The 12,105-nt window shown below is 41.7% G+C and overlaps 1 protein-coding gene across 10 annotated transcripts in view; it reads left to right on the forward strand.

Annotated features, from left to right (window-relative positions):
• pard3ab (par-3 family cell polarity regulator alpha, b) overlaps positions 1-12,105 on the forward strand; it is a 262,424-nt gene continuing 250,319 nt past the window's right edge. For all 10 annotated transcript variants that reach the window (XM_082512080.1, XM_082512082.1, XM_082512087.1 and 7 more), the window contains exon 1: positions 1-406. In XM_082512080.1, the coding sequence (XP_082368206.1) occupies positions 287-406 (120 nt within the window). In that variant the 5' untranslated portion in view covers positions 1-286. The remainder of the gene's footprint in view (positions 407-12,105) is intronic.

The following is a 12,105-nucleotide window of genomic DNA, read 5'->3' on the forward strand; positions in this document are numbered from 1 at the left end:
AGCAGAGAGAGAGGGAGAGAGAGGGATTGGGATCGAGAGAGGGAAGGAAGGAAGGAGAGAGAGAGACACAGCTAAACAGGTGGTCTGAAAACACGCAGAAAACAATGTCGTCCGGCGGGGAGAGGCGGAAAGACCGTTAGCTCTCGCTTCTGTGAAGGAATACCGGGACAGCCTCGGAGCAGAGCAAACGAAAAACCCATGCTCCTTTTAATTTTCTCGCGGATTTCTCCTCCTCCTCTCTTCTCGGTTTTGCTCCGAATCTGGTGAAGATCTCGGATACTAAACCATGAAAGTCACGGTGTGTTTTGGCAGGACCCGGGTGGTTGTGCCGTGCGGGGATGGGAATATTAAAGTCCACACACTCATCCAGCAGGCTGTCATGAGATATAAGAAGGCTATCGCCAAGGTGAGTGGCGGCTACTTTGTTTTCTTGCGGCTTTTGTTTTCCTGGAAACAATATTGCGCCGTGCAGGCAGGCTCTGCGGGCACGCTCAATATGGCGCAAAGTTCACACAGATGCAAAGAAGAGGGGGTGAACAAAAAGAGGGGCTTGTATTTACTCTCTTGCGCTTGCTTTGCACAATTTGCTCATCTCCAAACCGTGAGCGTGTGTGCATTCGCCCGTGTGTTGGTGCTTTCAAAGAAAGGCGCACCGCCATTGTGGTTCTTGTGTTTGTAAACCCACAAAACTTCCACAGGGATTTCTAACTGCGGCACACAACACAGCGGTCCGCGTTTGGCTGCAACCTCGAAGCATAAAACGTGAATTTCTAACGCCGATCTGGGCACGCACTTTTTGTAGACTTCGCATCCAAGTTGCAAGTCCACGGGGTCGTGCCTCTGAAAGTTGCCAGCAGAGATTAGCCTACTAGCGAGTTAGCCAGCAGGCTGCAGGAGGAGGACTTGCAGGACTGAGGTGATTTGGCACCAGGTCAGTGCAATTAGCAACTGGAGAGGCCTAATGTATATATCCCGTTTGAAGAAAGGGACTAAAGAACCACGTTTCTGCTCTTTTATTTGGTTCATCATAGTGGCTTGAAGGTTCAGTTGGTATGTGCAGGTAATGATGGAGCAAATCAGCAATGCAAGAGAAAATAGGGAGAGGAAGATCACACTCGGGGACTTTTTGAAAAGTTATGTAAGGCTGTAGGTAGAATCATCAGAGAAGGAGCTGTCTTCAGCTGCACGGCTGGGTGAGCAGGCACTGGGCCCTGCAGGACGGACAGGGAAACTGCAGAGCCAGTTCCAGCTGACTGTTGGGAGATGTGATGGACCTGACACATAAATCATGCAGATAAAATGGAAAGAAAAGAAAATTTGTAGCTGCAGATAACCTCTGAATTATCTTAGTGTTCGAGGTTGTCTAGTGAGATAAGATGATGCCGGGGAACAGCAGGATCATAGAATATTGTTTCCAGTAGCGCTGACCATTTACATCATCATAATCTGATAAATATTCACTTACAGTGTTGAAATATTCAATGGAGTCATGGCTTGGAGTGACTAAAGCTTTTACATATTCCTGCTTTAAGAACACTTTTGATCCTTATGTCATTCCCTTGATGGATATTATGCCATTAGTTGGTTAGATGTTACAGGTAGTAGTTTTATTATTATTCCAGCTATTTCAAAGAATTGAAGTTGCTGCAAATTATCAGTGGATGTAATTTGAATACTTGTGAATAACGGGCTAGTCTCCTTTAAGGAACAAACCTTAAGCAGCAACTCGGGTTTCATAATTTATGAATGCTTTTCCCATCCGTGTGCTAAGTTTAAGCTCATCTCTTTCTGCTGTAATGATAGTGACCCACCTAGAAGTCCTACTGTATTCTCCTCTCCCTCTCCTTTTGAATAATTCAGCTTCAGCAGCCAGGATAAGATCTCTGCATGTTGAGAGGCAGGTTTAAAGAGTTGCTCTGTGAACCTTGTGTGCTGAAACAATACTAACTCAGTAAAGCGTTGTGAAGAAGGTTGAGTGACGTGCAGGATTGGAGCATTTCTTAAATAGTTTTACAACGTGAAACCTTTTTTATTTTTTTTATTTTATCAGTGGCATTTTTCCTTGAAAGCAGGCGTGGGTAGTAGGGCATGAGCTGCAATGTCAAAGTGGAACTGTGTGATTAACATGATGTTATAGAGGCTGGTGTGTGCAGTTGTATTTGTCCCATATGTGATTTCTGTGACTGGGATGTAACAGATTTCCACTGACTTTCAAGTTTCAGATTGCTGCAGCTGTAAGACAGAAAACTAGCCAGCAAATAGGCTGACACTTCACTTAAAATCTAGACACAATCTTCTACACCTCTTCTAGACAAAAAGAAAGGACAGATTTTCCTCGTGAAAAAGTACAAAATTTGCTACCTAACCCAAAAGCAGTTTGAACAATATTATTTTCTTTGTGATTATTGGGGAGATTGAATCTTTGTAAGATTCTGAGAGCATAGATTGTGTTATGTATAATGTGCTGAACCCAAAGGCTGACTTGACTTGTAACACAATTTGTAAGGTCTGGAAAAAATCCCATTTAAATCAGGCTTCACAGTAGTAAGGTTAGATTTATTGCCTGGTGCTACACATGACTTTTTTTGTGGTTACTAGCTGAAATTGTTGTTGAACTTGGCTAGAAGCTCACTTAACTTTAATAGCTATGTTTTTAGACTATTATCACAATTTAGCAAAGGGCGATCGTCTGGAAAACTCGACTTTGCCGCTTTTTAACGCCAGTCGATGGAACTGTGGTGGGAGCGGTGGCACCGAGGCCACTTTTGATCTAAATAAAATAAACCAGAGCTCTTCACGCACTCCTCACCCACAACTTTAAATCCACAACACTTTAGTCACTTTATCCTCTTATATCTGCGTTTATTGCTTGAACCCCACCCAGCCCTTTTCGTCGCAACCTAGCTTTGAGCAAGAGTCTCAGGAAGTTTGTTGGCCACAGATGTCGTGTTGAAGATCACAGCTTTTTTGCTCGACCCACCTTTTAATAAGATGACCAAATTTATGTTGGGTGTTCACTGTTTGCATGGACCTTCTTGTAACTTCCCCTGTCATTAGAGAGGAATGCTTCCTGCAGAAAAGGGAAAAGTGCACTTCTGAGGGCCTTTTGCCATCTCATAAGCATGGAATTAGAAAGATGAGGACACAAGGATAACTGTTTACATTGTACAGTGCTCTCACTTAGACATCTGACTGCACTCGAGAGCAAAAAGCTTTAATTTCTCTCAACGCCTAGGAGAAAAAATATTGTGTCAGATGATCTTCCACTCTCATTTTTTCTTCCACAGATCATAATGCGGATAATCTCTAATGTTCACCATTTAACCAAGAGTGTGGAAACAGCTTTTAAATATTAGACCCTGTGCTTGAAAACTGATGGTGTATTGCTCCAAACCTTAAAGGGGCTGGAATGTTGGCATGTCAGGAAATTTTTTGATAATATTTTTTGTTGGATTGTTCCCAACGCCCACAATCCTCCTCTAGATATCAGGTGTCTGTTAGGTCATTTCCACACGAGCGCACAGCCCACGAGCATGTACAGTTTCACACTGCTGATGCTTCCTCTGGCAGTGTCTGGGCTATTGTGTTCATACTTGACCATTGAGGCAGAGATTTAACATGACGTTGACCTGTTCCAGACAATAGAAGCAGATGGCTTAAACAAATTAAAAAAAATATTTCCCATTTATCTCAACTGCAAAATGCTGATAAGCACACTCATGATTATTTCATTACCAGTGGCATGTATGTAACTAGAGGAAACTGGTCTTTAGGGCAGGGCAATATGGCCAAAAATATTTATTACGATATATATTTGAAAATTTGCAATAACTGTATACTGACAATATAATTGACACGAGACAAAGTACTTTACAACTCCACAACTTTATTAGTTAAAAAAAAATCAATTTATTTTCACTTAAGCAAGCAGCTGTTCTTTGGCCTCACCACCACGCTAGTTGAAGCGGACGCCTCTTCACGTGCTTTAACTGCTTTGTTGTACTCCAACAACTGCTTCTGCTTCAAACACATTAGTGCTGTTAGCTCGTTAACGCCGTCCAGCCCCAAGCACGGGGCAATCCGCGGTAACTCGTTAACGGAGATTTGCCGCGTTAATGCAGTTATGGCATTAACGTCATTTTACCGAGATTAACGCCGACAGCACTAGATGAAATAGGTTTGCGGTAGGGCTGTTCGATATAACGTTATATATGGGATGACGATATAAAAACATCTATTGTTTCATTTTACGCTATTGTTTGTTTCGTGGTGTCGCAAAAAAAGCTGTTTACGGCAATATTTTTTTTCATCGTTTTGATGGACACTGCAGTGTCTATATTCATCTCTTAAAGTTCTCTCTTTCTCTTATATTTAATATAGCCACACTACAGACGGACAAGCGCCTGTTTTTATGCGTTGTCGTTAGCAACAACGACGGTAAAACCATCGCGTGTCTGCTTGTTTATTTTCTACATAAACCTTTCACAATAAAGCTCAAGATCCTGTTGAGACTTTTCAAAATAAACTGAATCACGTGAAAGAGCAGATTATTTACGGATGAGAAGCAAAAAAGAGCCGCCAGGTGCTAAAAAATAAACCTTAGACTCAAACGTTAGAACAGGCGTTTCCCCGCAGCACGCTGTGTAATAAATACTCACAAAGAACATGGCGGCCGTTACAACTTATGTCTAAAAATGTCTCGTTTCATACATCGATTACAACACTCGACTCCAGGTACACGACGCCCAGCTGGAAACACTTCAGCCAAGCGAGATTTGCAGAATTTACAGAAAATGTTAAATTTTTGTGATTTATATCGTTATCGGACGATAGATGTCTTATATCGGGATATGAGATTTTGGTCATATCGCACAGCCCTAGTTTGCGGTGTTTCCTCCCTTCGCCACGACGGCCCGCTTGCAGCATGTTCTACAAAAAATTGTGCTTTGGTTGCACAAGCTAACATATGGCCCAGCCCTACTGGCCTTTAAAAATTATGGATTTTTTTTTGGGTGGGGGGGGAGCTTACTTTAAAAAAAAAAAAAAAGGATATAAAAAGGATAAAGGGTTTGATCAAGTGTCAGAGTTGACACTTTGGTGGAAAAACCTCCCTCAGTGTGGCTCAAGCTCAGAAAATCATCACATTTGAGCAGCTGTCAACTGCTGTTGACTGAGCCCAATCTGTCTGTTTTTTCCTTTTAATCTTATCCTGATGTCATTTCAATGTGCTTTAGTGTGCTCAAGATATTACACAATTCATTACACAAATGACTGTTTTTAATTAGTGTGCATCGGCCTTTGATGGCTGACTGAGCCTGGAGATATGCGCTAGTGCGTGTCGTGTGAGAGTTAACCGCCGCTGTTCTGGTCATACGCTAATGGATTAAAATGTTTTCCACTAGATGTATTCTTCATCTTTAAAGCGAAAGTTACAGCTATTGAGGCTGGCCCCATTTTTGTTCAAACAAGCAACACAATTGCATGCATGAAATGGTACATTACGCTTGGCATGGTATCGATGAAGGATGGTGTCATGTATCCATTGGAGTGCAAAGTGTGAGCAGAAAAAGCCTGAATGACAAGTGTGCTCTGCTAAGGCAGCATTCACTCAGGGTTTGTTAGAGTGAAGTGTCTCTGGTCTGCTTTTGATGTGGTTTATTCTGTGGGTTGTTTCCATGTGATTCTTATCATTAAAGTTCCTTCTGTTTGCCACAGTCGTCAAACACCTAGCACCTGTTTTGGCATATAGCAGTTTGCTTGATCACGTTTTGCTTGTACGTCAGTAAAACTTGTTTATTCCTCCTGTTTTCTTGCCAGCTATGCAAGAATAGTGTTATTGATGTTATCGGGGTATTTCCAAAGTACTGACTCAGTTTGACATTATCGAAACATCTAAACAGTACGTGGTTATATTTGTTTGCATATGGGGCGTGTACGTGCCAAGCATACTTTGAGCTATTTATTCCAACTCTGGCAGGAAGATGAGTAGTCCTTCCTATCTAAAGCGATATTATTCAAGTTCAGGTTTCAGAGAAACTTATGTAACCTTTTCTATCCATTTCCTGACTGAGGCCGACGTGCGCAGTCAGACTGGACACTAACAGTCTTGTCGTTGAGGTTTCTAGTGTCTGACTTGTGAGAGTAATGTGAATGTACAGGGAGCATTAATGCTTATCCAGGCAGCATCGCTTACCTGAACAATTTCCATCAGAAAAGAACCATATCCTGTTTAAGTTTATGTGGAAAGATCTTTATGCACTTCAGAGACGTTGAACTGATTTTTGTCCTTGGAACTAGCTAAACCTAAAGATGTGACTGTGCAGTAGCTCTCCCTCGTGTCAGGTCACAAACCTTAAAAAATTTTACAGTTCAACTGTTTGATCCTCATGTCACCAGGCTGTACCAGCCAGGGTTTCCTGCTTCCAAAACGAGCACAGTGCAGGATTAAAAGCTTCGCTGATGATCCCCGGGCCGCTGACTTTGCCCTTGACCAAACTACTGTGAAAAATGTTCTAAAACATGACCTGGCACAGCGTTTCATTTCCTAAAGGAGCCTGTTAAAGACACGCTGGGATGAATGAGCGGTTGAAAGAAAATGAGCAAAGTGAGGCTTCCTGTGTGAATGTGGAATAATAATAATACAAAAATCAGGTTGAGATGATCCAAGTATATAAACAGAGTTTTTGCAATTTAAGAATTTTAAGTGTGAAATCACTGGCTTTAAACAGCTAAAGGGATGGTTATCGAGAGCAGCTCGTCTTTTTTCCCAGAGGTTGTGAGAAAGTCTGCCCGTTCTGCGTCACATGATGACGCTCACGTTACCACTTTTCCCACTGTGCTTCTTTGCTGTGCTGTGCATTCTGAATGCTCCACCCCCGTTACAAAACGCTGCTTCACTGTAAGGCATTATACAAGCGAGCTGTTATCCTTATCATGTTGCATATCGTGACACTGATGTGATTTAGAAAATAAAGAAAATAAAGAAGAGTCACTATCGTCAGTTGCCGCTGGGCTTTTCTCAGGAGGAGACACCCCAGCAGCACTGGAGACACTATTGGGGAAGAACAACTGTTTAGGCGGAGAGGGAGCGAAATGCTAAGTATGAGGTTGTAAAGTGCTGACTGCAGAGTTCTCACATTGTGGGAAGACTGCTGCTTCTTTTGAAGTTCATTTACATTTCAGAAGTTAAGCTCATGTTGTTATCCACAGCTGTTTACTTTAAAGTTAGCACATGAATATTAAATTGACACTTCTTTAAATTGCCTGTAACACAAGAAATCTGTGTTAAGACGCACAATCATTAAGGCAACCCCGACAGAAGATTAAACTATTGCTGCAAGTTCAAACGGTTGTTGGGAAAACTTGGTGAAAATCTTTTATACTGACAAGTTTCATGGGGTTATTTATAATAATTAACATTATATTGACATATAAGTTTTTTAAATTGACTTTCTTCATCATTTTCTTAGCTCAGGCTTTATGATGGTTTGGACATGTGTAAAGGAAGGACAGTGGATATACTGGACAAAGGATTTTGAATATGGAGCTGCCTGGCAGGAGGAAAAGAGAAGACCTCAGAGGAGGTTCTTGGTTGTCGGTGTGACAGGATGCTAGGGATAGGTGTGATGGAGGCAGGTGATCTGCTGTGTTGACCCCTAAAGGGAGCAGCTCAAAAAAAAAATACTATCCTAATATTATTCATTCTCGACTTTAGGGTTATCTCCTTGTAGGGCTCTGGAGCTATCCCAGCACAGCTGCTACATTTTAGATTGCTTCCTAGAACCACTTGAATTTAAGTGATTGTGTTTTCATCTTGGACCTCAAACTTGCTCAGAGAGCAACTGAGCAGCCTATCGTGTTGAGGATCATCATGAGTGCTTAGTGTTAGCTCTCCAAAGAAATGTTTTTGTTAAAGGGTTCATGGTCGCTTGTAGTTTTCTTTTCCCCCCCAAAACTGATGGGGTTTTTATTTTGAATTTGTTCCCTGGTGTGAGGAGGCCAATTCCGACTTCGACTGACCATCCTGATGAATCTGAAAATGCATTTGGTGGAAGAAAAACCTCAGCTGCGGCTAGCATGCCATTCTGCACAGGGCGTTCAGCCACGCCAGTACAATCTTAAATATAATCAAGATGAAATTTCCATTGAACTGGTGCCATTTCAAGTCAGTGGATGAGATACAGCGTGCGTCACAGACATGCGAGTGGCCAGGCTGGCAGTTTCAGGGAATGCAATTGAAAAATGACAGCCCCTCTGGAAGCGGTGTGGTGGTGTCCAAGGACACAACCTTAAACTAGAAACCAAATGTAAATAAGATGCGGTTTTTCAGTTCTGTGAGCGGCGTTGCAGATGTTATGGTGCAGCTAATAATCTTCTTACTAGTTGTATTGGGAACATTACCAATACATTGGTATTCAGGATGTAGAAGAACTGTAGACTTTAGATCTCAGATTTCATATCTCAACTTCAGTTAGATTTTAAGGCACTAATATTAATACTTAAATATCTTCAGGTGCCATGGTGCTTTTCAGGTTGCTTGTTAGGGTCTGAAATGCCTTGGGGGTGTAGGTGTTCAGCTGCATTGCACCTTTTTTTTAAATATTGCGGTAATTGTGTGTCAATGTGTGGATGTGAGAATTAATGCAAGACTGAATGTACGCTCAAATGTAACTATGAACGCCCTTGAGGAGAGTCTGAAAATGTGCATAATCCTTGTCCCAACTGGTCAAGGATTATCACATCATGCCTCACTCTGTGATTTTAGGTTCTTGGGGAGGAGGCCTTTTAAAAGTGGCCTTTGGAAGTACCTCTAACCACTTTGCCAGCTGGCGTGATTAGATGACACAGAAGCATATACTGCACGTGACCTTTAGACTTGACTCCCTGAAAACCTGACTTTTATTTATATTTTTTTATAATTTTCCTCTCGATCACTTGAAGAACACAAGATGAAACTTGCCAACTGAACTCTTGAGCACGATGGAGGGAGGCCTTAGTTAATAAGGGAGCAGATCATGAGACTTAATAGCACAGAGAGCTTAAAGTTGAGAGAGTGCGATGTAAACAGATTACTCGAAATCTGGCTTGGGTCCAGTCGGCCGAGCATTGGCAGCCCAACCATGTGAAGCAAGGTCTGCTCCATATGGAACTGCATCCCTCGGCCGGCCTTGCAGACAGAGTAGGCCATGCAGACACAGGCTGACAGCAGCCTATTTTAGGTGATGGATGCTTCAAAAATTATCAGCAGCACTCGAAGATCTCTTGATGAATGCTTGCATCACAGGGTGGTGTTTAGAGGTCAAAGATTTTTCTTTTCCCCGCCCATTCTGTTCAGCTGTAGGCTTTCTTCCATAAACAAGGGAAGAGCCTGAATGTAAACTTGTGCATGGAAGAATGACCCGGAAGCTAGTAAAAAAAGTTTCTACATCTGCGCTCATGTTTTTGTCCATCTTTGTCCGTCAAACTTTCTGCTAATAGCCAAATAGTTTCGTTATGAAAGAGAGTGTTCACAGAAGGATGTTTATGAAAAACCTGATTGTGTGGCTGAGTGTTTTCAGGAGAATAAAGTCCTTGTAGAAGCTGAAATCAAGAAAATGTAATGGCTTGAGTGTTAGATTCTCCCCTCCCTAAGTAGAGCAACACTAAAGCTACACTGTGTACGTTTTCTAAAACAAATGGACCCATAAAACATCTGGTATGAAATGAAAACTTAGCAGTCCATGTTATTGAAGCCATTAGCAATTTGAATGATTGCTTACAGAACAGTGTCATTGCTTGTACTGAGAACACTGCGCCATATTCATCTTTGTGCCTTTTTTTTAAAAAAATTTTTAAAGAAAAATTTGGTTCAACAGTTGACCTGCAGTGAATTTACACTGGAGTTCTGTGGCTTCAGCCTCAGTAACATTTAGACGGTCTCAACTGATAGTTATACTAAGCTGGCCAAGTGTAGCTGGGTACTCATCAACTTTCTCCCGTAATAAACGCTGAGGTTTCATAGCCTAGACGACGTCTCGTAGAGCAGAAAGGAACAATATTCTCTTTGGACCCCGAGCTGTTTGGGCAGAGTGTGGAAGGACCTTTTCCTTTCTCTGGTTTAAAACTAAGCAAAGATTGTATGTCTTGCACTCTTTCAATTTTGCTTTATGTTATAAAAGCATGTGAACCTGCCTTTGGAGTTGCATCTGGCTGGGAGAACTGGTCGCTCACATCATTTTCCTAATTATAGGGCTGCAAATCACAAGATATTGTTCATTTTCCATGTTGAATTTGCTGATTATTTTGCTTTTCATTTCATTGGTTTTTTTAGGAAAGTAAGTCAAAAATGTTTTCTTTTCACAAAACTGCTACATTTGAATTTTCTGTCAGTCAGGGTCTTCTGTTCTCCCATTTCAGCTCAGATTCAAGTAGAGCAGAACTCTCTATAACTGCTTATTTTATGATCTATTGGCCTGTTGTGGTGCTTGTTAGCAAGAAGTGGAGTCCCTATCTGCCCTCTACTACTTGCAGACTCTGCATGATTTGCTTTAGAACAGAGTATCAGATAAATGTAAAATGAATGTGCATTTGTTTTCAGCGTGCAGACTGGCCTTGTTCATAGGATGACTGTCCCTTGTCCATTAAGTGGACAGACACCGACTGAAATGTCAAGGACTTGCTGTGTGTGGCTTGCTGAGCACAGGGAGAGGATTGTCTCTGAGGAATGTCAGGACAGTGCAGCTCAGATGTAGCGTATCCCTCAGTGCAACGTGCTACAAATTGGATGTTTGATTAAGTCAGGAGAATATTCTTACTAAAACTGTTCTCTTGCTTTTCTGCTGTTGACCCTTTATTTTTGTTCAGATTTTCCAAACTCTTGTTTTGCTTCTGTGTGTTGTTGCTTTCCTCTGGAATTCCCAGTATAAGTGTTCTTAGAAGGTAATTTTATTTTCCCCCTCATAACAGACTTTCTCATTCTCAGCCAGATGTTAATTACTGGCAGCTAAGTGAGAAACCTGGTGGTATTGTGATGCAAAGTGCAAAGCTTAGACTGCCAGGCATGTTCTCCATGGAAACCCAAATGCATTTCAAAGGGATGGCGGGTACTGCATCGGCATAATTCATATTTTTGAAACATGGTTGTAACCAGAGATAAATGCAAGGTTACGCTTTGTGCAAAAGAAAATTTGATGTTGAGCAGAGGAAAGAGGAACCCACATTAGCATAGCACAAATGATTTATGAGTGTAGATTAATGATGTCCCTTTAAATTGAATTCAGTACTTAGGCTGATAAGGCTTTGTCTGCTAAATATAGGACAGGCCAAATGAAAGCTGTGCCTGTGACAGATGATTATTGGCCTTCAAGCAGAGCACAGACACACAAGGGCCTTGAACTCCATTCTTCATCCTCTCCGGGATGACTGTAGGAGTGTTGCAGTTGCTTCTGGTGCAGTTGACAAAGAAAATGGATGGAAAGGTATCACCTGATGCCTGATTCTAAAGACTAGCAGTTTAGGTCGTTTTTAAAATAATTTCATCGTATTAGTCCTGTGAGCTAAAGCTGAGGAGCTGATGTCCGTGCAGTAGACTGATGTCAGTCATCTGGAGAAACCGCTCTGTGAGATCGGCATGCTGCTCAACTGGAAAAACTGCTTTCTGCCTGACCAGTTAATGTACAACATTTAGATAGCGCCACCAAGTGGGTACTCAAGCTAACAGAGGGCCTGCAATTTAATTTTTTTATCCTGTCAACTTTGTCGACTTGTGTTGACGTTGCCATATCAACCTTTCTTGTGCCGTTTGTGATTCACAGACATAAAGTGCATGATCGAAGTGCATATTAAGGTTGTACTAGTTCAATTGCAGATTTTTGCCAGTACCAGTTACGAGTTTGGATTAAGAAAAACGTATAAAAAAATACCAACAGAGGCTCTCAAACTCTCACTGAGATGGTTTCTGTTGAGGTGAACAGTAGAGGGATCAACTGAAGGCCTAGATGCATCTCTCAGGTACTGTGTTTGGTCTTTGCACGATTATTTCTCAAGGACATGACTTTTAGATTTATTATTTTAAGGCCTGCAACTTTGTTTTTGACCTCTACTTGTCCAGTTCCTCAAAATTTTGAA

Source organism: Aulonocara stuartgranti (assembly GCF_965226115.1).
Source record: "Aulonocara stuartgranti genome assembly, chromosome: 18".
NCBI classification, from domain to species: Eukaryota; Metazoa; Chordata; class Actinopteri; order Cichliformes; family Cichlidae; genus Aulonocara; species Aulonocara stuartgranti.